Source organism: Myxine glutinosa, chromosome 10 (genome assembly GCF_964187855.1).
Source record: "Myxine glutinosa chromosome 10, kmMyxGlut1.1, whole genome shotgun sequence".
Classification (NCBI taxonomy): Eukaryota; Metazoa; Chordata; class Myxini; order Myxiniformes; family Myxinidae; genus Myxine; species Myxine glutinosa.
Window position 1 is genome coordinate 53,518,869 of NC_136270.1, and position 25,484 is coordinate 53,544,352.

At 47.2% G+C, this 25,484-nt stretch overlaps 1 protein-coding gene across 2 annotated transcripts in view; it reads right to left on the reverse strand.

The window, feature by feature from the left end:
- The window catches only part of SNUPN (snurportin 1), a 148,950-nt gene that overhangs the window by 4,771 nt on the left and 118,695 nt on the right, over positions 1-25,484 (reverse strand). For both annotated transcript variants that reach the window (XM_068127699.2, XM_068127698.2), the window contains one exon: positions 7,129-7,206. In XM_068127699.2, coding sequence (XP_067983800.2) covers positions 7,129-7,206 — 78 coding nt within the window. The remainder of the gene's footprint in view (positions 1-7,128; positions 7,207-25,484) is intronic.

Sequence of the window (25,484 nt, forward strand, 5' to 3'; positions counted from 1 at the left end):
GCACAGCAAGCTTGCCCAGAACAAATGTTTAAATCACTTTGAATGCACATCAAGCTTGCTCAGAACAAATGTTTAAATCACTTTGAACGCACAACAAGCTTGCGCAGAGCAAATGTTTAAATCATTTTGAATGCACAGCAAGCTTGCCCAGAACAAATGTTTAAATCACTTTGAATGCACATCAAGCTTGCCCGGAACAAATGTTTAAATCACTTTGAGCGCACAGCAAGCTTGCACAGAACAAATGTTTAAATCACTTTGAATGTACAGCAAGTTTGCACAGAACAAATGTTTAAATCACTTTGAACGCACAACAAGCTTGCCCAGAACAAATGTTTAAATCACTTTGAATGCACATCAAGCTTGCCCCAAACAAATGTTTAAATCATTTTGAATGCACATCAAGCTTGCCCCGAACAAATGTTTAAATCATTTTGAATGCACATCAAGCTTGCCCCGAACAAATGTTTAAATCACTTTGAACGCACAACAAGCTTGCCCAGAACAAATGTTTAAATCATTTTGAATGCACAGCAAGCTTGCCCAGAACAAATGTTTAAATCACTTTGAATGCACATCAAGCTTGCTCAGAACAAATGTTTAAATCACTTTGAACGCACAACAAGCTTGCGCAGAGCAAATGTTTAAATCATTTTGAATGCACAGCAACCTTGCCCAGAACAAATGTTTAAATCACTTTGAACGCACAGCAAGCTTGCCCAGAACAAATGTTGAAATCACTTTGAACGCACAGCAAGCTTGCCCAGAACCAATGTTTAAATCATTTTGAACGCACAACAAGCTTGCACAGAACCAATGTTTAAATCATTTTGAGGGCACAGCAAGCTTGCCCAGAACCAATGTTTAAATCACTTTGAACGCACAGCAAGCTTGCCCAGAACAAATGTTGAAATCACTTTGAACGCACAGCAAGCTTGCCCAGAACAAATGTTGAAATCACTTTGAACGCACAACAAGCTTGCCCAGAACAAATGTTTAAATCATTTTGAGCGCACATCAAGCTTGCCCGGAACAAATGTTTAAATCATTTTGAATGCACAGCAAGCTTGCCCAGAACCAATGTTTAAATCATTTTGAGGGCACAGCAAGCTTGCCCAGAACAAATGTTTAAATTTGAGCACACAGCAAGCTTGCCCAGAACAAATGTTTAAATCACTTTGAATGCACAGCAAGCTTGCCAAGAACCAATGTTAAAATCACTTCGAATGCACAGCAAGCTTGCCCAGAACCAATGTTAAAATCACTTTGAATGCACATCAAGCTTGCCCCGAACAAATGTTTAAATCACTTTGAGCACACAGCAAGCTTGCCCAGAACCAATGTTTAAATCACTTTGAGCGCACAGCAAGCTTGCCCAGAACAAATGTTTAAATCACTTTGAACGCACAGCAACCTTGCCAGAAAAAATGTTAAAATCACTTTGAGCACACAACAAGCTTGCCCAGAACAAATGTTTAAATCACTTTGAGCGCACAGCAAGCTTGCCCAGAACAAATGTTTAAATCACTTTGAGCGCACAGCAAGCTTGCCCAGAACAAATGTTTAAATCACTTTGAGCGCACAGCAAGCTTGCCCAGAACAAATGTTTAAATCACTTTGAATGCACAGCAAGCTTGCCCAGAACAAATGTTTAAATCACTTTGAGCGCACAGCAAGCTTGCCCAGAACCAATGTTAAAATCACTTTGAATGCACAGCAAGCTTGCCCAGAACCAATGTTTAAATCACTTTGAGCGCACAGCAAGCTTGCCCAGAACAAATGTTTAAATCACTTTGAGCACACAGCAAGCTTGCCCAGAACCAATGTTAAAATCACTTTGAATGCACAGCAAGCTTGCCCAGAACAAATGTTAAAATCACTTTGAATGCACAGCAAGCTTGCCCAGAACCAATGTTTAAATCACTTTGAATGCACAGCAAGCTTGCCCAGAACCAATGTTTAAATCACTTTGAATGCACAGCAAGCTTGCCCAGAACAAATGTTAAAATCACTTTGAATGCACAGCAAGCTTGCCCAGAACCAATGTTAAAATCACTTTGAATGCACAGCAAGCTTGCCCAGAACCAATGTTTAAATCACTTTGAATGCACAGCAAGCTTGCCCAGAACCAATGTTTAAATCACTTTGAATGCACAGCAAGCTTGCCCAGAACAAATGTTTAAATCACTTTGAATGCACAGCAAGCTTGCCCAGAACCAATGTTAAAATCACTTTGAATGCACAGCAAGCTTGCCCAGAACCAATGTTTAAATCACTTTGAATGCACAGCAAGCTTGCCCAGAACCAATGTTAAAATCACTATGAATGCACAGCAAGCTTGCCCAGAACCAATGTTAAAATCACTTTGAATGCACAGCAAGCTTGCCCAGAACCAATGTTAAAATCACTTTGAATGCACAGCAAGCTTGCCCAGAACCAATGTTAAAATCATTTTGAATGCACAGCAAGCTTGCCCAGAACAAATGTTTAAATCACTTTGAATGCACAGCAAGCTTGCCCAGAACCAATGTTAAAATCACTATGAATGCACAGCAAGCTTGCCCAGAACCAATGTTAAAATCACTTTGAATGCACAGCAAGCTTGCCCAGAACCAATGTTTAAATCACTTTGAATGCACAGCAAGCTTGCCCAGAACCAATGTTAAAATCACTATGAATGCACAGCAAGCTTGCCCAGAACCAATGTTAAAATCACTTTGAATGCACAGCAAGCTTGCCCAGAACCAATGTTAAAATCACTATGAATGCACAGCAAGCTTGCCCAGAACCAATGTTAAAATCATTTTGAATGCACAGCAAGCTTGCCCAGAACAAATGTTTAAATCACTTTGAATGCACAGCAAGCTTGCCCAGAACAAATGTTTAAATCACTTTGAATGCACAGCAAGCTTGCCCAGAACCAATGTTTAAATCACTTTGAATGCACAGCAAGCTTGCCCAGAACCAATGTTAAAATCACTATGAATGCACAGCAAGCTTGCCCAGAACCAATGTTAAAATCATTTTGAATGCACAGCAAGCTTGCCCAGAACAAATGTTTAAATCACTTTGAACGCACATCAAGCTTGCCCGGAACAAATGTTTAAATCATTTTGAATGCACAGCAAGCTTGCCCAGAACCAATGTTTAAATCATTTTGAGGGCACAGCAAGCTTGCCCAGAACAAATGTTTAAATTTGAGCGCACAGCAAGCTTGCCCAGAACAAATGTTTAAATCACTTTGAATGCACAGCAAGCTTGCCCAGAACCAATGTTAAAATCACTTCGAATGCACAGCAAGCTTGCCCAGAACCAATGTTAAAATCACTTTGAATGCACATCAAGCTTGCCCCGAACAAATGTTTAAATCACTTTGAGCGCACAGCAAGCTTGCCCAGAACAAATGTTTAAATCACTTTGAGCACACAGCAAGCTTGCCCAGAACCAATGTTTAAATCACTTTGAGCGCACAGCAAGCTTGCCCAGAACAAATGTTTAAATCACTTTGAACGCACAGCAACCTTGCCAGAAAAAATGTTAAAATCACTTTGAGCACACAACAAGCTTGCCCAGAACAAATGTTTAAATCACTTTGAGCGCACAGCAAGCTTGCCCAGAACAAATGTTTAAATCACTTTGAGCGCACAGCAAGCTTGCCCAGAACAAATGTTTAAATCACTTTGAGCGCACAGCAAGCTTGCCCAGAACAAATGTTTAAATCACTTTGAGCGCACAGCAAGCTTGCCCAGAACAAATGTTTAAATCACTTTGAGCGCACAGCAAGCTTGCCCAGAACAAATGTTTAAATCACTTTGAATGCACAGCAAGCTTGCCCAGAACAAATGTTTAAATCACTTTGAGCGCACAGCAAGCTTGCCCAGAACCAATGTTAAAATCACTTTGAATGCACAGCAAGCTTGCCCAGAACCAATGTTTAAATCACTTTGAGCGCACAGCAAGCTTGCCCAGAACAAATGTTTAAATCACTTTGAGCACACAGCAAGCTTGCCCAGAACCAATGTTAAAATCACTTTGAATGCACAGCAAGCTTGCCCAGAACAAATGTTAAAATCACTTTGAATGCACAGCAAGCTTGCCCAGAACCAATGTTAAAATCACTTTGAATGCACAGCAAGCTTGCCCAGAACCAATGTTTAAATCACTTTGAATGCACAGCAAGCTTGCCCAGAACAAATGTTAAAATCACTTTGAATGCACAGCAAGCTTGCCCAGAACCAATGTTAAAATCACTTTGAATGCACAGCAAGCTTGCCCAGAACCAATGTTTAAATCACTTTGAATGCACAGCAAGCTTGCCCAGAACCAATGTTAAAATCACTTTGAATGCACAGCAAGCTTGCCCAGAACCAATGTTTAAATCACTTTGAATGCACAGCAAGCTTGCCCAGAACCAATGTTAAAATCACTTTGAATGCACAGCAAGCTTGCCCAGAACCAATGTTAAAATCACTATGAATGCACAGCAAGCTTGCCCAGAACCAATGTTAAAATCACTTTGAATGCACAGCAAGCTTGCCCAGAACCAATGTTAAAATCACTTTGAATGCACAGCAAGCTTGCCCAGAACCAATGTTAAAATCACTATGAATGCACAGCAAGCTTGCCCAGAACCAATGTTAAAATCATTTTGAATGCACAGCAAGCTTGCCCAGAACAAATGTTTAAATCACTTTGAATGCACAGCAAGCTTGCCCAGAACAAATGTTTAAATCACTTTGAATGCACAGCAAGCTTGCCCAGAACCAATGTTAAAATCACTTTGAATGCACAGCAAGCTTGCCCAGAACCAATGTTTAAATCACTATGAATGCACAGCAAGCTTGCCCAGAACCAATGTTAAAATCACTTTGAATGCACAGCAAGCTTGCCCAGAACCAATGTTAAAATCACTATGAATGCACAGCAAGCTTGCCCAGAACCAATGTTAAAATCACTTTGAATGCACAGCAAGCTTGCCCAGAACCAATGTTAAAATCACTTTGAATGCACAGCAAGCTTGCCCAGAACCAATGTTTAAATCACTTTGAATGCACAGCAAGCTTGCCCAGAACCAATGCTAAAATCACTATGAATGCACAGCAAGCTTGCCCAGAACCAATGTTAAAATCACTATGAATGCACAGCAAGCTTGCCCAGAACCAATGTTTAAATCACTTTGAATGCACAGCAAGCTTGCCCAGAACCAATGTTAAAATCACTATGAATGCACAGCAAGCTTGCCCAGAACCAATGTTAAAATCACTATGAATGCACAGCAAGCTTGCCCAGAACCAATGTTTAAATCACTTTGAATGCACAGCAAGCTTGCCCAGAACCAATGTTTAAATCACTTTGAATGCACAGCAAGCTTGCCCAGAACCAATGTTAAAATCACTATGAATGCACAGCAATCTTGCCCAGAACCAATGTTAAAATCACTATGAATGCACAGCAAGCTTGCCCAGAACCAATGTTAAAATCACTATGAATGCACAGCAAGCTTGCCCAGAACCAATGTTAAAATCACTTTGAATGCACAGCAAGCTTGCCCAGAACCAATGTTTAAATCACTTTGAATGCACAGCAAGCTTGCCCAGAACCAATGTTAAAATCACTATGAATGCACAGCAAGCTTGCCCAGAACCAATGTTAAAATCACTATGAATGCACAGCAAGCTTGCCCAGAACCAATGTTAAAATCACTATGAATGCACAGCAAGCTTGCCCAGAACCAATGTTAAAATCACTATGAATGCACAGCAAGCTTGCCCAGAACCAATGTTAAAATCACTTTGAATGCACAGCAAGCTTGCCCAGAACCAATGTTAAAATCACTTTGAATGCACAGCAAGCTTGCCCAGAACCAATGTTAAAATCACTTTGAATGCACAGCAAGCTTGCCCAGAACCAATGTTAAAATCACTATGAATGCACAGCAAGCTTGCCCAGAACCAATGTTTAAATCACTTTGAATGCACAGCAAGCTTGCCCAGAACCAATGTTAAAATCACTTTGAATGCACAGCAAGCTTGCCCAGAACCAATGTTAAAATCACTTTGAATGCACAGCAAGCTTGCCCAGAACAAATGTTTAAATCACTATGAATGCACAGCAAGCTAGCCCAGAACCAATGTTAAAATCACTTTGAATGCACACTCTCTGGAATGACGCATAACAGAGGAAAACTCCAGTCAGAGAATTGTGTACATCAGTCTGGATTTCACCGGAACATACCCTGTTCACATATTTATGATAGCTTTGTACCAATGTTAGGCCTTCGATAACTTGTGGTCAGCCATGGTAGTGGGGGCGATTTTAATGTGCCTTCTTTTTTTTAAACCTGATTGGGACCACAAATATAGATGGCAGAAAAAAAAAAAAAAAGGAAAATTCTTTATTTCAAAATAAAATGAGCGAAATTAGTGGCGTGCCATCGCAAGTCCCCATGCTTCCCACCTAAAGCAAAGTTTAAAGATGGAAAAAAGTTCCACGATGCATGACCCAATATCAAATTTTGAGGTTTTCCCCCCTCCGTATTGACCATTGTGACCCTAATACCCCACCCCAGGGCATAACTGGGGGTCAAATCCAAGAAATCATTACCTATTTCATGTGTCCCACAGTGTTGATTGCATGTACAAAGTTTTATTGAAAAATGTTTTAAAAAAGTGCCCGTAGTTGCATGTTTCGGCATTGGGACAAAATGGGGCCCCAGGGATGGGGTCAAAAATGCCACTGCTCTTGTACATGTGGCAATCGTACCGACCAAGTTTGGCGAATTTCTGCACAACCATTTAGCAGGAGATAGTGTGATGGACAGACAGACGGATGGACACAGACAGCAGCCAATTACAATATTCCCCCACTCCTCCCAACCCAGCCCCGTTTTCAAAAATGGTTGGGGATAATAATTACTATTCAAATGTTGCCATGTTCAAGATAGAACACAAATACAACCAATAATTCTCAACAATTGAGTGTTCAATTTCATACTTTGTGTACTTTCCTCTCCAGATGCAAACTTAAACGTGACTTGTATAAAGCAAGGGATGCACAAGACACAGAGCCAACGGCCCGGTGCCAACAGCACGGAGCCACGACACAAATCCATGACAAACGGTTACAAACCGGGTTCAATGCTCCAATCTCAGCAATAGCTTCATCTTCTTGAAGTTTTGACTGCAGCCAGTAAAAGCGAAACTCGGTCTGTGAAATAAGGATGTGGTTTCACTTTATTCCTTTCATACTAAACCACAAACCAATTTGAGTAGGGAACATCTATTTATTATCTACTAGCAAATAACACCCATCACTTTGCTGACAGGAATACTAAGAAGGGAGAGAGGGAGAGGGGGAGAGAGAGATAGATAGGAAGAGGGTGCAAATAAGGTGGGGAGAGCAAGGAAAGGGATGGAGAGCAAGGAAAGGGATGGAGAGCAAGGAAAGGGATGGAGAGCAAGGAAAGGGATGGAGAGGACTGAGGGGTTGGAGAGCGAGGAGGGGTTGGAGAGCGAGGAGGGGTTGGAGAGCGAGGAGGGGTTGGAGAGCGAGGAGGGGTTGGAGAGCGAGGAGGGGTTGGAGAGCGAGGAGGGGTTGGAGAGCGAGGAGGGGTTGGGGAGCGAGGAGGGGTTGGGGAGCGAGGAGGGGTTGGGGAGCGAGGAGGGGTTGGGGAGCGAGGAGGGGTTGGAGAGCGAGGAGGGGTTGGAGAGCGAGGAGGGGTTGGAGAGCGAGGAGGAGTTGGAGAGCGAGGAGGGGTTGGAGAGCGAGGAGGGGTTGGAGAGCGAGGAGGGGTTGGAGAGCGAGGAGGGGTTGGAGAGCGAGGAGGGGTTGGAGAGCGAGGAGGGGTTGGAGAGCGAGGAGGGGTTGGAGAGCGAGGAGGGGTTGGAGAGCGAGGAGGGGTTGGAGAGCGAGGAGGGGTTGGAGAGCGAGGAGGGGTTGGAGAGCGAGGAGGGGTTGGAGAGCGAGGAGGGGTTGGAGAGCGAGGAGGGGTTGGAGAGCGAGGAGGGGTTGGAGAGCGAGGAGGGGTTGGAGAGCGAGGAGGGGTTGGAGAGCGAGGAGGGGTTGGAGAGCGAGGAGGGGTTGGAGAGCGAGCAGGGTTTGGAGAGCGAGCAGGGTTTGGAGAGCGAGCAGGGGTTGGAGAGCGAGGAGGGGTTGGAGAGCGAGCAGGGGTTGGAGAGCGAGCAGGGGTTGGAGAGCGAGCAGGGGTTGGAGAGCGAGCAGGGGTTGGAGAGCGAGCAGGGGTTGGAGAGCGAGCAGGGGTTGGAGAGCGAGCAGGGGTTGGAGAGCGAGCAGGGGTTGGAGAGCGAGCAGGGGTTGGAGAGCGAGCAGGGGTTGGAGAGCGAGCAGGGGTTGGAGAGCGAGCAGGGGTTGGAGAGCGAGCAGGGGTTGGAGAGCGAGCAGGGGTTGGAGAGCGAGCAGGGGTTGGAGAGCGAGGAGGGGTTGGAGAGCGAGGAGGGGTTGGAGAGCGAGGAGGGGTTGGAGAGCGAGGAGGGGTTGGAGAGCGAGGAGGGGTTGGAGAGCGAGGAGGGGTTGGAGAGCGAGGAGGGGTTGGAGAGCGAGGAGGGGTTGGAGAGCGAGGAGGGTTGGAGAGCGAGGAGGGTTGGAGAGCGAGGAGGGGTTGGAGAGCGAGGAGGGGTTGGAGAGCGAGGAGGGGTTGGAGAGCGAGGAGGGGTTGGAGAGCGAGGAGGGGTTGGAGAGCGAGGAGGGGTTGGAGAGCGAGGAGGGGTTGGAGAGCGAGGAGGGGTTGGAGAGCGAGCAGGGGTTGGAGAGCGAGGAGGGGTTGGAGAGCGAGCAGGGGTTGGAGAGCGAGCAGGGGTTGGAGAGCGAGCAGGGGTTGGAGAGCGAGCAGGGGTTGGAGAGCGAGCAGGGGTTGGAGAGCGAGCAGGGGTTGGAGAGCGAGCAGGGGTTGGAGAGCGAGCAGGGGTTGGAGAGCGAGCAGGGGTTGGAGAGCGAGCAGGGGTTGGAGAGCGAGCAGGGGTTGGAGAGCGAGCAGGGGTTGGAGAGCGAGCAGGGGTTGGAGAGCGAGCAGGGGTTGGAGAGCGAGCAGGGGTTGGAGAGCGAGCAGGGGTTGGAGAGCGAGCAGGGGTTGGAGAGCGAGCAGGGGTTGGAGAGCGAGCAGGGGTTGGAGAGCGAGCAGGGGTTGGAGAGCGAGCAGGGGTTGGAGAGCGAGCAGGGGTTGGAGAGCGAGCAGGGGTTGGAGAGCGAGCAGGGTTTGGAGAGCGAGCAGGGGTTGGAGAGCGAGCAGGGGTTGGAGAGCGAGCAGGGGTTGGAGAGCGAGCAGGGGTTGGAGAGCGAGCAGGGGTTGGAGAGCGAGCAGCGGTTGGAGAGCGAGCAGCGGTTGGAGAGCGAGCAGCGGTTGGAGAGCGAGCAGCGGTTGGAGAGCGAGCAGCGGTTGGACAGCGAGGAGGGGTTGGACAGCGAGGAGGGGTTGGAGAGCGAGGAGGGGTTGGAGAGCGAGGAGGGGTTGGAGAGCGAGGAGGGGTTGGAGAGCGAGGAGGGGTTGGAGAGCGAGGAGGGGTTGGAGAGCGAGGAGGGGTTGGAGAGCGAGGAGGGGTTGGAGAGCGAGGAGGGGTTGGAGAGCGAGGAGGGGTTGGAGAGCGAGGAGGGGTTGGAGAGCGAGGAGGGGTTGGAGAGCGAGGAGGGGTTGGAGAGCGAGGAGGGGTTGGAGAGCGAGGAGGGGTTGGAGAGTGAGCAGGGGTTGGAGAGCGAGGAGGGTTTGGAGAGCGAGCAGGGGTTGGAGAGCGAGCAGGGGTTGGAGAGCGAGCAGGGGTTGGAGAGCGAGCAGGGGTTGGAGAGCGAGCAGGGGTTGGAGAGCGAGCAGGGGTTGGAGAGCGAGCAGGGGTTGGAGAGCGAGCAGGGGTTGGAGAGCGAGCAGGGGTTGGAGAGCGAGCAGGGGTTGGAGAGCGAGCAGGGGTTGGAGAGCGAGCAGGGGTTGGAGAGCGAGCAGGGGTTGGAGAGCGAGCAGGGGTTGGAGAGCGAGCAGGGGTTGGAGAGCGAGCAGGGGTTGGAGAGCGAGGAGGGGTTGGAGAGCGAGGAGGGGTTGGAGAGCGAGGAGGGGTTGGAGAGCGAGGAGGGGTTGGAGAGCGAGGAGGGGTTGGAGAGCGAGGAGGGGTTGGAGAGCGAGGAGGGGTTGGAGAGCGAGGAGGGTTGGAGAGCGAGGAGGGTTGGAGAGCGAGGAGGGTTGGAGAGCGAGGAGGGGTTGGAGAGCGAGCAGGGGTTGGAGAGCGAGGAGGGGTTGGAGAGCGAGGAGGGGTTGGAGAGCGAGGAGGGGTTGGAGAGCGAGGAGGGGTTGGAGAGCGAGGAGGGGTTGGAGAGCGAGGAGGGGTTGGAGAGCGAGGAGGGGTTGGAGAGCGAGGAGGGTTGGAGAGCGAGGAGGGTTGGAGAGCGAGGAGGGTTGGAGAGCGAGGAGGGGTTGGAGAGCGAGCAGGGGTTGGAGAGCGAGCAGGGGTTGGAGAGCGAGCAGGGGTTGGAGAGCGAGCAGGGGTTGGAGAGCGAGCAGGGGTTGGAGAGCGAGCAGGGGTTGGAGAGCGAGCAGGGGTTGGAGAGCGAGCAGGGGTTGGAGAGCGAGCAGGGTTTGGAGAGCGAGCAGGGGTTGGAGAGCGAGCAGGGGTTGGAGAGCGAGCAGGGGTTGGAGAGCGAGCAGGGGTTGGAGAGCGAGCAGGGGTTGGAGAGCGAGCAGCGGTTGGAGAGCGAGCAGCGGTTGGAGAGCGAGCAGCGGTTGGAGAGCGAGCAGCGGTTGGAGAGCGAGCAGCGGTTGGAGAGCGAGCAGCGGTTGGACAGCGAGGAGGGGTTGGACAGCGAGGAGGGGTTGGAGAGCGAGGAGGGGTTGGAGAGCGAGGAGGGGTTGGAGAGCGAGGAGGGGTTGGAGAGCGAGGAGGGGTTGGAGAGCGAGGAGGGGTTGGAGAGCGAGGAGGGGTTGGAGAGCGAGGAGGGGTTGGAGAGCGAGGAGGGGTTGGAGAGCGAGGAGGGGTTGGAGAGCGAGGAGGGGTTGGAGAGCGAGGAGGGGTTGGAGAGCGAGGAGGGGTTGGAGAGCGAGGAGGGGTTGGAGAGCGAGGAGGGGTTGGAGAGTGAGCAGGGGTTGGAGAGCGGGGAGGGTTTGGAGAGCGAGCAGGGGTTGGAGAGCGAGCAGGGGTTGGAGAGCGAGCAGGGGTTGGAGAGCGAGCAGGGGTTGGAGAGCGAGCAGGGGTTGGAGAGCGAGCAGGGGTTGGAGAGCGAGCAGGGGTTGGAGAGCGAGCAGGGGTTGGAGAGCGAGCAGGGGTTGGAGAGCGAGCAGGGGTTGGAGAGCGAGCAGGGGTTGGAGAGCGAGCAGGGGTTGGAGAGCGAGCAGGGGTTGGAGAGCGAGCAGGGGTTGGAGAGCGAGCAGGGGTTGGAGAGCGAGCAGGGGTTGGAGAGCGAGGAGGGGTTGGAGAGCGAGGAGGGGTTGGAGAGCGAGGAGGGGTTGGAGAGCGAGGAGGGGTTGGAGAGCGAGGAGGGGTTGGAGAGCGAGGAGGGGTTGGAGAGCGAGGAGGGGTTGGAGAGCGAGGAGGGTTGGAGAGCGAGGAGGGTTGGAGAGCGAGGAGGGTTGGAGAGCGAGGAGGGGTTGGAGAGCGAGCAGGGGTTGGAGAGCGAGGAGGGGTTGGAGAGCGAGGAGGGGTTGGAGAGCGAGGAGGGGTTGGAGAGCGAGGAGGGGTTGGAGAGCGAGGACTCTCCAACAATCGGACTCGGAACTCAGAGTATCTCCACGATCGAGTTCCTCTCCATTCGGGCTTGGGTTTGCAGCTGGGTCCAAATCCCGGACTGGGTCAGTGGCGTTTGACTCACTGTGGGCTTGTGAGACATAAAGGTGAGCTCGTGAAACATAAAGAGGCAAAGCCTGCATTGAAACATAAACATCAGTCGGGGGCCCTTGCATGTGGCCCCCATCATCACCGGTAACATCATCAGTAACATTATTCTCAGGTGGCGTAGGCTTGCGGCGTCGGCGGCCAGCAACAGTCATAGCCGTACACATCGAGAAGAAATGAGAGGAGTCCCTTAGGAACTCGTTGACGTCTGCATGCGACGTGTTGGGGCCCAGAGTAATCGGCCTCCTGGCAGCCTGAAATGCTCTGAGGTCCGCAAATGTGTAATCAAAATCATTATCAGTAATATCAACAATGGAAGAACAATCTTCGGAAGCGGAGATCTCATTGTCGCGGCCCAGTGACTCGTTCGGGTCGTCGTTCCAGGATCCGCGATCTGCAGTCACGTCGACGGCCGGAGTGTCATCTGGACCCCCGGTCAGCTTGTCGGTCATCACCATGGCCTTTTCTGGTGTCGTCTTCAGTGTCCATCCTGTGGTAAACTTTCTCACACACGCAAGGACTAAAGCCTCGATTAGTACACAACAAACCACGATTCCAAGGACTATTGCCAAGGCGGTCAATATCTACTTTACTATCGTACCTGTCCATCCTTTGGTTGGCGGCTTTTCCTGCCACCTCGTCCGCCCTTGCGTTGCCCCGAGCAACGTCAGTGTCCGCCCTTTGATGGCCGCGACATTTGATCACCGCAATAGCGCGGGGAAGCAAAATGCTTTGGAGTAGCCCTTCCAATTCTACCACGCGCACCACAGCCCATATCCACCACAATTTACCTGTACCCTCTACCTATTTTAAACTACTATCCATGGGTATTCGTGAAGGGGGTCCATCTTTCCCAACCACTCCCTTCGCACCAGCCACTCCACGTTGTCCATAAACCTCTGAGACACACACACAACCTGTCCATTTCACAGTGAGGTGGGGTGCAGATCAATTCTGAAATAACAAAGAGGGTTTTGTCTGAAATTCGTCTCATGAAAACCCATCCAAGAGTCCAGTGTGACAGACAGACAGACACAGACACTGTGACACACAGAAAACCCCAGGTACACATTCAAACCAGCTTGTCCCCAGATCCACAAATGTTCATTTTCTCCATTACAATTCCCTTATTTCATTCCCTGTGCAAATTAAACCGACAGTTCAACCCAAGGTCGCAGCACGAGTCGGGCCTGGTGTGGGAGTGAACCAGATAAGACTTTGGCTGAAATGTCTGCTGGCCCGACCAAGCCTGTTTATTAGATTAAAGGAAACGCATTTTAAATGCAGTGAATTTTCTTCTAAAAAATGGCAAAATGAAATTGGACGTAGCTTTTTAAAGCACTTTTGACAATTTCCACCTTGGACTTTTGGTCCAACCACCACTTTTGGTTTTGGTCAAACTTTTGACTTTGTCCAATTTCCAGCTAACGTTAACCTTTAATTTAAACCAAATTGCAACTGAAGTTGCTTTCCTGAACCCAGGCAGTTACATACAGTTACATACATCCCTGCTCATGCCACTCAAGACAACAGGTGATCCACTTTCAACAGATACCACATCACACAGAAACCTTTGGCAATGCAACAACCGAACTTCCAAAAACAACAACAACACATTCAATCCACCTCAATGGCTCACCTAGCAGCTCATTGTGTCCCGGTCTATCTCTTCTTGCATTTACACTGTTCACAGCAAGTCCAATTCATCCTTTAAGTCACATGTACCCAGAGTATATGAAACAACCACTCAAACTTAATCCAGCTACACATACCGTTTTCCCAAAAACTCACAGGGCAGTCCAAATCCAGACCAGTCATGCATTTACATGTAAATATTAGGTATAGTATCTAAAATTAAACAAATGGTCGACTTGCAGCTCACAGATGAAAAGCTTGTATCTTTAAGCTTGATCTAAGCTTCCAACATTTCAAATCGTCACTTGAAACGTCAGCTTATATCAACAATACTTGCTCATTCCTGGAATCGCACGTTCAACCCTTTGTGTCATGACACAATATCTATTTAAATAACTATTTTCCATTTATACATTCATAGAAATGTTAGCGTCGGTCACAATCCACATGGATTGTAGCTGTCAGCGAGCGAGCCATCCATTCCAACCAAGTTATTTCACACAACCATTCTCCATCAATACAATGCACTCACCCACACTCACAATACTCTGCTCAATAGACAATACTCTTCTACACACACACACAGCATCATTTGATCTAACTACTCCCTTCTGAAACTTGCGCTTTGCAGTCGCCCCTTATATTATTGCGCTCCCCCATCACTACAATCCACCAACGTGCCCCACCACAGGCATCATGCCACCACTCAGCCCCACAGCCACCCATGGCCACTGGAAGCGACACTGACACTCCGACATTGATACCTGCTCCATCTACAACACATATTTACACAACAACATCAAACTCAGCTTCAACTCGGAGCACACTGACATCATCTCCCATTTTCCCCGTCCCATATGCACTAGACTATCGGAATTAAAATTAAAATTGAACATAAATCCACAACAACTTAAATCAACGTAAAACCCAGCGGTTTTATCAACAGCCCAGCCACTTTCCTTGTTCGCTCACCTTCTGTGGAACTGTAACCTTTGCCACTTTGCCACTTTGTTGTCTTTTCTCTGCCAGTAATACAAACCGAAGCACACCTTTGTCTGCACATGTACTTTAACCATGATTATATGAGACCCAACACCAGGACTGCTCCCTGGAGCTGCCATAACTCGCCTTCACACCCCATCCAACCACATAACTCACTCAACCTTGCCAAAATCCAATCTATTTACCTTTGTTGCACACAACATCTGTCCCCCATTGCCCATCAAAAGTGCCCACTCCACAACCCACAATTTTCTCAGGGTACACACCTGTCTTTACTGTCGAAATCCATGTTTCAGAAATATAACTCCATGGCCTGCTAGACAGCCAGACAGACACAACAATGAAACTATAACCTCCATTCTCCTTCCATGGTGAGTTTGTACCCCAATTTGTCTTGTCGATTTGTTCCATATTATTCCCATATTTTCCTATTCCCCTTCCAATGGAACGTAAATCATGGAAGTAAGTTACCAAAAGAACTCCCCTCCAGGCCAAAGGTGTGTATTTCACACCTCTACAGCATTTCACACCATGACATAATTTTAATCCTTCTCATTACACAGCTCATTGGCTCCCATGTCCTGTCAAGCAATGTGCAGCTTCACAATGTGCTACATCCTTCGGATGGGCGTTAAATCGACATTCCCGGCATGGATTTCAATATTTATCCAATAGCCAATGTTAAATTCAATCCCACCTGCCCAATAGCTATTATGAATCCCAATATCCCAATATAAATTGTTTCAACTCGACTTTCAACCAATTTTACCGCCAACAAACCACCATTAACCTACCTCCCCCTGTTATTTATTTATTTTTCGTAAATAAACAAATAAACAAGAAAATAACCTAGTCTGTTTATTGAAAATAAAAAGTTCCCATATGTCTTTCCCTGTAACACTCACCACGGGTGTGCACTCCCGCAAATACCCCCACTCGCGTGCTCCGATGTGCCCCCTCGCACACTTGCCACAACATAAAACTCCCATTTACTGGATTAAACCTTGGCCCTCCGTGGAATCACACCACAGACTTACGATCAGACAAACAGGCAGACACGTCTTTCCTACATGACATCATACATTGGGACCTTGTCAGTCGGATCACAGGCCACAGGAGAAATATTCTATTTTTAGCTTACAAAAACCTACAACCTACTCTCCAACACCGTCAGGTTGGAGAAAATATCCGAGTAAGTGTTTCTACGCCCCCTTAACTATTTCTAAGCTTTCTATGCAACCTTTTAAAACTCACAATAGTTCAATTTCAGCAAGATTTTCTTTACTATTTTCCCACGTCATTCATGCCTAATACACCTCACACATCCATACATACAGCACAAGTAGCCAATACCAATCAATACAAGAAACCCTTTCATACGTCAATGACACATGGCACACACAATGGACACAAATACATACTTCAATGACAGACATCCATATATACATTTATTCATTCATTCATATACCAATGAGTCTCTCAGACGTCGCGCGAACACCGGATCGACTCCAACCATGCACCTCCAACAGCCACTCCCCTGCCAACCTAGGCAACGCGTTTTAAATCATGCTTTTCCCTATACATTCTCCATACCACGTGACTGACAAACCAGCTCGCATTTCAAACCACTGCGCACATTCAGCAGTGTGAACAGTCGCAAAAATTCACAGCACAACGACCTGAGTGGGTCGTGTACAACGCCTTATGTCTCAATCATTCAAAAGAAAGGGGATTCTTAGACCGGGGTGGAAAGGGTGAGTTGGGGTGAAAAGGGTGGGGCAGGGAGGGTGGTGTTGCCTGGAACCCCGGGACAGAGCTCAGGGCTGGGAGGGTAGGGGTTTGGTATTTGCCTGACCCTCCCACGGGGACTTGACTTTCAACGAGCGGCATCAGTCACTCGTTAGCCTGCCTCTCTATTTCCTTAACAGCTTCATCCTGCATTTTATTCACCTGTTTCCTCAGGCCCTTGAGTTTTAATACCTCACCGGCCAGGCTGGCCTGTTTCGATCTTGCCTGTCACTTCATCGCTTCTTCCTTCCACCAACCAAAGACTTTCCAATAGTCAGGCGGGAAGTGTTTCGTGTCCTGTTCTAACTTTTCTAATGCCCCATACAACACGTCCAATTTTTCCAGCGCAAAAGACCCTTCTTCGGGCCACGGTTCACCTAGATCCTTAGTTAGCGCAACCCATGACTTCCCTGGTCTCACAGCATCATAGCCATACCTCCGAAACATGAAAAATGCTGGGGTATTTCTAAGCGGTTCACCTGCCTTTACTGTCTTATTACCCATACTGTTACCCATCCTAGGCAACTTTAGTTTACCGACGTAGCCTTGTACTCGTGAGGATCTCCCGCCTCGCGGCACAGCTACACTACCTAACTCTCCTTGTACTCGTGAGGATTGTCCGCCTCGCGGTACAGCTGTCTACCTAACTCGCGGCCTTGTACTCGTGAGGATCGTCCGCCTCGCGGTACGGCTGCACTACCTAACTCTCCTGAGAGGCTCGTCCGCCTACACAGCCGTCTAACCTAACCTTACTGTACTCTCCTGGCGTCCTACGCCCGTGTAATACCTCTAATCTTACTTATAATTCCAACGTCTCCCGGGTAGGCCTCGGATCGGGACGCCGCCCTTATCCTTACCCTCACAACCCAGAGATCTATTACCCCTTAACCTTAGGCGCCCAACATGGGGCACTTTCCCTTACGTAACGTTACCCTGACGAGTCCATAAACAATCAGTTGCTCCAGGACCCAAGCGGTCCGTATTTAAATTTAGGTTCGTGGAACAGGTATGAGCAGGGAACGGAACAAACGGCAACCGAGCAAGAGAGAGTGGGTTACAATTTGGACTGACCCCCAGGCTAAAAAAAGGAAAACAAAAGAAAACCACAGCTCACCTGACCCGGATCAATTGCCAGCTGGTCTCTCACCACTCACTTGCCTGGGACCGTGTCCCGGACTGCACAGACTGATCCCACCGCTGCCACCAGTTGTTGGATCGAGACTTAGAACTTGGGACCCAGAAGACTCAGAGAAAGGAGCAACGGATATATTTATTAGAACTCGATTACACAAGCTTGAGGACAGCAAGAAGTTGCACTGAAACTCACAAGAAATGACCAACAGTACAACAAGATGCTCTGAAATAATTCAATTAAACCTTGCTTTATATAAGGAAGATCAGGGGTGGGGTTAGCTCACAAGATACAGAGACAGAATGGGCTCATTGGTCCTCCCACCATAGTCCCATCCTGTTGTTCAGTTAGTTAGAGGAAGCTCATCAAGGCCACTCATAGGTTAACTCAGATAAGGAGATGGTCAGCCATATGTGGCAACATGTTTACAACTTTCTGTATAGAAACCTTGGTTGGAAAAGTACAAAGGGAGGGGATACTCATAAAACTGTCAACTTACAGGATATTGGCAAAGTCTAGAGGGAGGCAAAGAGATAACAGCTGCAACCAAGGCCAGGGAAGGGGAACTAAAGATTGTGCCCACACAGGCCAGGAGCTCACAAGCACAGAACTCCTTATTAGGATATTACACATCCTCAATGCACAAGAAAGAACTAAGTATTATAAAAGAGTACAGCAAACAGCCAAAACAAAACATATAATTGGTTATACTTGGTAATTGGTAAAGCAGCAAGGATATGAAAGGGGGAGGGGCATTACAGCTCCCTACATATATATATATATATATACATATATATATATACACTACCGGTCAAAAGTTTTAGAACACCTCAATTTTTCCAGTTTTTATTGAAATTTACGCAGTTTAATGTCTCAATGTACTCTGAAATTAAGCATAGAACAAATAAACAATTGGAGATAAAAAAGAAATCATAGAATCATTTTGTTTAACAAAATTTAATTTGAATTTTTCACTCAGCAAAGTAGCCACCTTTTGCAGATATAAACACCGAACACACTCGTGGCATTCTTTCTACAATCGAAATCAAATATTGTTTGGGAAGTTCTTCCCAACACTGTTGCAGAAGTTCCCACAAATGTGTTGCACTTGTAGGTTGCTTTGCTTTCACCCTTCTGTTCAGTTCATCACAAACCAGCTCGATGGGGTTTAAGTCTGGAGACTGTGCTGGCAATTCCATGATTTGAAGCCTACCGTCTTGTTCTTTTCCTCGAAGGTAGTTTTGACATAGCCTGGAGGTGTGTTTAGGGTCATTATCTTGCTGTAGGATGAACCCCTGACCAACTAGGCATATACCAGAGGGGTATTGCATGGCACTGCAAAATGCTGTGGTAGCTCTTTTGCCTCAGGGTGCCAGTCACTCTGTGCAAGTCGCCGACTCTGGATCCAGCAAAAGAGCCCCAGACCATCATGCTTTCTCCTCCATGTTTGACAGTTGGTGTCACACACTGAGGAACCATCCTTTCGTCTACTCGACCGCGTACAAAAACCCTGCGTGATGAACCAAAAATTTCAAATTTTGATTCATCGGTTCAATTCATCAAATTTTGATTCAATTCATCAATTTTCCCTCTTTTTCTTATTTTGCCATCTTAGCAATTGCTTTCTTACTGCCACTCGAGCTGTCAAACCTGCAGCTCGAAGTCGTCTCTTCACAGTTGAAACTGAGACTTGCTTACTTCGACCAGTGTTAAGCTGTGCTTGAAGCTGTTGTCCTGTGAGCCGCCTATCACGCAAGCTGTTGAATCTCAGAAACTTGTCTTCTGATTCTGCTGTGGCTTTGGGTCTGCCAGACCTCTTCCTGTCAGAGTTTCCTCCAGTTTCCAATATACTACTTCCTGCAGTGCAATATTGTCCAAATAATGCTTCAGAGGGTGTAATAACAGTCTGTTCCAATACTGCTTTTATACAGACAGGGGGTTTGTAATCAAGTAATCAGCAGAGGTTGGGACACCTGTAGGAATTGTTTGCATCAACTTTCAAGACTTAATTTACTTACATTGCTGCAGAACAGCTGTAAGTTGTTAACCCATTACTTGTTCCCCGAAGAAGGCCTTTTTTACAATATAACTGCAATTTACATTGTTTTCCCGTTTTTGCTAACCTAAACTTTTTTTTTAACCTCGAGCAGTTTACTGCTTACCTTTGTACCATTTCAGGTTTTTCACTGGACATTAAACTGCGTAAATTTCAATAAAAACTGGAAAAATTGAGGTGTTCTAAAACTTTTGACCGGTAGTGTATATATATTGTTGCGGCTTTGAGAACCCTTCACTAGTAAATTTTCGTAAATGTTCCCTTATAAATAATCCCCTGTAAATACTCCCATTGTTGGTGTGAAGGTCAAAGGTCACACCCTAGTTAGGCCACGAGCAACGCGTAGCAAACCATAGGCTTCTTCTTTAGTTATTTCATTAATATGTGTTTCAGGTAAGGATCTGTTTCCAATAGTTGAATCTGCATTGTATTAATCAAATAACCTAGGCCCCTTCAATTATCCCCAATCTCTCTCTCTCTCCAAAGTGCCAGTAGCTGCATTGCCGTCGTCGCTGCCTTTTGGTTTGTTCCTGCCCGCCGCCATTACGCACGCGGTCAGAGTGGGAGAAAAAGGGAGGAGCGGCCAGGAACATAGGCGTGGGCCCCATCAACGCGTCACGAGGGGAGGTAACAATGAACCCTCACGACCAATCCGGGCCGAGGCGTGTTCACCGGTAGGCGGAGCAAAGCGGACACGGCTTGATACGCGAGGCTTGTCATAAAAGCGCGAGCGCAAAGCTCTTTCACGCAGAGAGGAGATGCGGGGGAGAGAGCAGATGCGGGGGAGATCGGCAGATGCGAGGAGAGAAGATCGGCACCCTTGTGGGAACAGCGCAGAGGCGGCGAATATAAGAACATTGCGCGGAGGATCGTTTGGGACGATCGTTTTCGATACGAAGTGCCGTGGTTTTGAGAGCGTTCGGCACGCTATACGTACGCGCATTCCAGCCCCTCGCATATGTAAGGTCCGGTCGCGCGTTAAGCTGCCAGCCGTTCTTCGCCCGCGGACCCGGAGCCTGGACCATCCCATCGCCTGGAACCATCTGCCTGGACCTTCCTCCCCTACCAGCTACCATTCCGTGTGAGTCTGTCTGTTTGACCTGGGCATGTTATATAAGAGTGTATAAGGTTGCCCTATGTCCTTTTATTTCCTCTTTTCTGTATATTCCCTTCTTTCGTTTCCTTTTTTAGATAGTTAATAAACCATATTTGTTCTTCCTTCACCCTTCTCATTCTTTGGCTTCCTCTCGTCCAATCATCTTTGTCTTTTCCCCATTGAATATCGGTGGCACGATATAGGAACCGCTATAATCGGGTTTAGACTGCCGCTAATGGCTCGAGCTTCGGATTGCTAAACCGCTCGGCAATCTTCCATCTTGTCCGTGGCTCGGGCAGAAGTATCGTCCTGCTTTGCGGAGAGGTTGGCAAAGGTATCTGGGACTCCATTGACCAGTCACCCTGGTCAACCTCAACCCCGCAAAGGAGGGCGATATCTTCTAGGACTCGGACGGCCAGTGTAATAGATGAGGGGATTAAACCCCCCTCGGTAAGGGGAGTGCCGTGATCTGAGATCCATAACAATAAATATATATTGTTGCGGATCTCCTCGTCGGCCTACTCCCCTTTACCAAGAGGGGATTAGTCCCCTTGTCTTTGACTAGCCGACGGGATCCGGAGCTATGACGTTTCTTCCGGACGGCGTTAAATAGGGTTGTAAGCCGAATTCCTATTACCTAATTACTAACGCCACCCAGGAAGCAAGGAAATAACTCCCGCCCGAATCACGGATGCAGGTGGAAACGCCGAGCGGTAGCGATCTGTGACCCGAGCTGTTAGCAATGACTAACCCGATTCTAGCGGTCATATTCGTGCCACATTTACCCAATGGAAGAAATCACTGATACGGTCGAATTAGGAAGAAGAGGAATAACAAGTGATTTATTTACACAATGTACAGTACCAAGAAGAAGAATACACAGTGCAGCCTTATACAGTCTTATCTTATCCCAGGACACAGGCCCGTTCACACTCAGACTCACACTCACACGGGGTTTGTAGATGGTCGGGTTGATGGTCCAGGGATGGCGTCCACAGCTCGTTCGCCGGTCCCGACTCGCACCACGAAGAAGGTTGAACAGACGGCAGGGCGTTCCCCGCGGTTCATTGGCACGGATCGGACAATTACGGGGTGAACGGTAAGCTGGGCTAGGCGGTTACACTTGCGTGGCTGCGTACGTAATAGACGAATATTCGCTCTCAATACAAGTTCAATACAAGTTCAAGTTCAAGCCACTGATCCAATTCTGTAACCAAGCGCCTCTCTCGCAGAAGTCCTCTTTACCACAGTGTCCCCCAGCGAGTCCTTTCGACGCAGTCCTTTGTTTCAATGCGCTCCCCCACAAGTCCTTTACAGTGCGCTCTTCCAACAAGTCCTTTACAGTGCGCTCTTCCAACAAGTCCTTGTAACGCCAGCAAGTCCTTGCTCATAACTGAGGTGGGGGCTTTTTGCATGGGCTTTTATAGGCACGCCCAGCGAACCCTCTGGAATCTCCCAGCCGCACCCTTACCACTCCCTATCAGGCCATGTCACCTCAGCCCAGATTGGCTGGTGGCCCTTACCGTCCCCCCACTGCTGCCGCCGATCTCAACCTCGACGCCGCTCCACCCCCCTTTTCGGGCCTACCTCGTGTCCCTTGACTTATGAACCAAACCAAAGGGGTAACGGAAAGAACCCTAATTCACTGAGGTGGAATTGGAGGGTGGAGGCAAAATTAAAGGGGGTCTATCTTATTTCTTTTACACAATGCAGATGATTACTAAGGGAAATTGCCCATGCTAATGGCATGATTACTAAGGGAAATGGCTCGTGCATTGCCCTGATGAGCCCCAAAAGGGCGAAACCAGGTCAGTAACTGTGAGTTTTACATACACTTATGACAGTATCTGAACTAAGATCAAAAATTCTGCTCTGTCGGAGGGTTCTCTTGAGAGCTTGACAGGCAGAGCGTATGTACATGGCAGTGACGTCATTATGTGCGCTCATTGAAAGCTGGAGAACTGAAGATATATTTGGATTGTTACTCCCGGCTGCATCCAGGCGATTCCATATAATGAGTGGATACCAGAGATAATGTGCCATGTGGCAGATGGTACTTATCGCTCCTATTAAGGTACAGCATAGCTGGATGGGATACCTTAATGGCGGTTCACCACTGATGGTATGAAATCGTATAGTAACTGGTATATAACCGAAAGGTTTTCAGAGTCATGAGTGTATGCAGGACTCACTGCGTTGCCCTGATGAGCCCCAAAGGGTGAAACCAGGTCGGTAACTGTGAGTTTTACATACACTTATGACAGTATCTGAACTAAGATCAAAAATTCTGCTCTGTCGGAGGGTTCTCTTGAGAGCTTGACAGGCAGAGCGTATGTACATGGCAGTGACGTCATTACGTGCGCTCATTGAAAGCTGGAGAACTGAAGATATATTTGGATTGTTACTCCCGGCTGCATCCAGGCGATTCCATATAATGAGTGGATACCAGAGATAATGTGCCATTTGGCAGATGGTACTTATTGCTCCCATTAAGGTACAGCATAGCTGGATGGGATACCTTAATGGCGGTTCACCACTGATGGTATGAAATCGTATAGTAACTGATATATATATATATATATATATATATATATATATACATACACACACACACACACACACACACACACACACACACACACACACACACACACACACACACACACACACACACACACACACACACATACATATATATATATATATATATACACACACACATATATATATATATATATATACACTTGTTGTATCTATATTATAATAGCCGTAGATGATTCTGTCTGTCTGTCTGTCCGGGGTGTGGCTTACTCGGTTTGCAGAGTAGCTCCACCCATAGCTCCACCCATTCTGGGAAAGGCTTTGCCTCATATAAACAAATATCCACCATTTTATTAACTCGCATAGCTTTGAGGCCTGTTTTGTTGGCCCGTGGTGTCTTGCTCTCTCTCCCAGTTTTATTTCAAATCAAATTCGATATATCATTTCATTTTTCACAGTCGCTAACATAGTTTTAGACTCGGTTGAAAAAAAACGGGAAGAAAATCCGATGAAAGTTGCCGTTTATAGAACGAAATGAATTCTCAAAGGCCTGTAACTTCAAGGCCATTGAGTCTCTCTCACGCCTTTATCTCCAATCTAACTCACCATTTGATTTCATTTTTAGCCGCATCGCAGACGCTGCTCATGGAGTGCACTCTGCTGTTGTTGTTGTTGTTACCACCTCTTCTTCTTCTTCTTCTTCTTCTTCTTCTTCTTCTTCTTGTTGTTGTTGTTGTTCTTGCAGAGAAGACAAAACCTCAAAGCTCCATCCATTTTGGGAGAGCCTTCATATAAACAAATATCCACCATTTTATTAACTCGCATAGCTTTGAGGCCTGTTTTGTAGGCCCGTGGTGTCTTCCTCTCACACAGTTTTCTTTCAAATCAAATTCGATATATCATTTCATTTTTCAGTCGCTAACATAGTTTTAGACTCGGTTGAAAAAAAACGGGAAGAAAATCCGATGAAAGTTGCCCTTTATAGAACGAAATGAATTCTCAAAGGCCTGTAACTTCAAGTCCATTGCCATATTTTTTTGTTAAATCGCGGCATGGTCAGTCATACACCGCCCGAAATAACAGACGGGAAAATGCCGATATATATATATTTTGTTTAAATCGCGGCATGCTCAGTCATACACCGCCCGAAATAAGAGCCGGGGAAAATGCCGAGATATATATATTTTGTTTAAATCGCGGCATGCTTAGTCATACACCGCCCGAAATAAGAGCCGGGGAAAATGCCGAGATATATATATTTTGTTTAAATCGCGGCATGCTCAGTCATACACCGCCCGAAATAACAGACGGGAAAATGCCGAGATATATAAAAAATTCGTCCATTTGATGACAATCGTCACGATGAAATATTTAATTTATACGTCGTTACAATAATGTGGAGAGAGAAGCATAGCTTCGTTCACGTGTCGCCACATACGGGAAATTGCCGAGATATATTAAAAATTCGTCCATTTGATGACAATCGTCACGATGAAATATTTAATTTATACGTCGTTACAATAATGTGGAGAGAGAAGCATAGCTTCGTTCACGTATCGCCACATACGGGAAATTGCCGAGATATATTAAAAATTCGTCCATTTGATGACAATCGTCACGATGAAATATTTAATTTATACGTCGTCACAATAATGTGGAGAGAGGAGCATAGCTTCGTTCACGTGTCGCCACACACGGGAAATTGCCGAGATATTTTTTTTTTTAAATCGCGGCATGGTTAGTCATACACCGCCTGAAATAACAGACGGGAAAATGCCGAGATATATTAAAAATTCGTCGCCACACACACACGGGAAATTGCCGAGATATATTTTCACTTTGCACAAAAATAACATCAAGTAATCGAATCAATAGGATTAGGAATGTCCTGTGCCTATAACATCGACGTTTTCGGCACAGCTGCATCTAGGCATTGTGTAACATCGACGCGGCTTTTGTTTTAATTTAAACTTTTTGTACTTGTTATCGATGGTTTTGGACTCGGTATCAGCAACGCGGGAAAATGCAGAGATATATTTTAAAAAATACACCATATCACCGCCCACCGCCCAATATGTATCATACACCGCCCAACATGTATCATGCACTGCCCAACATGACAGACGGCAACATGTCAACATTATCGCTTTTTCTTTAAACCGAGTGAACCGAGCCGAACCGAATAAACCGAGTGAATTCACCGTTTACTTTTGATGACAGTCGTCACAAACCGACATATATTTCTTCGTTTTTATTTCATTCAACATTATCAGCCGGAAGTAAAATATGGTTCAGGAAATTACCGAGAGATATTTCTTCGTTTCTTTATTTATTAGCTATTTGCGCATACACTTTAAATAGGTTTATTTGAAATCTTTATAATTTTCACAATTTGTAATATATTTGTCATTT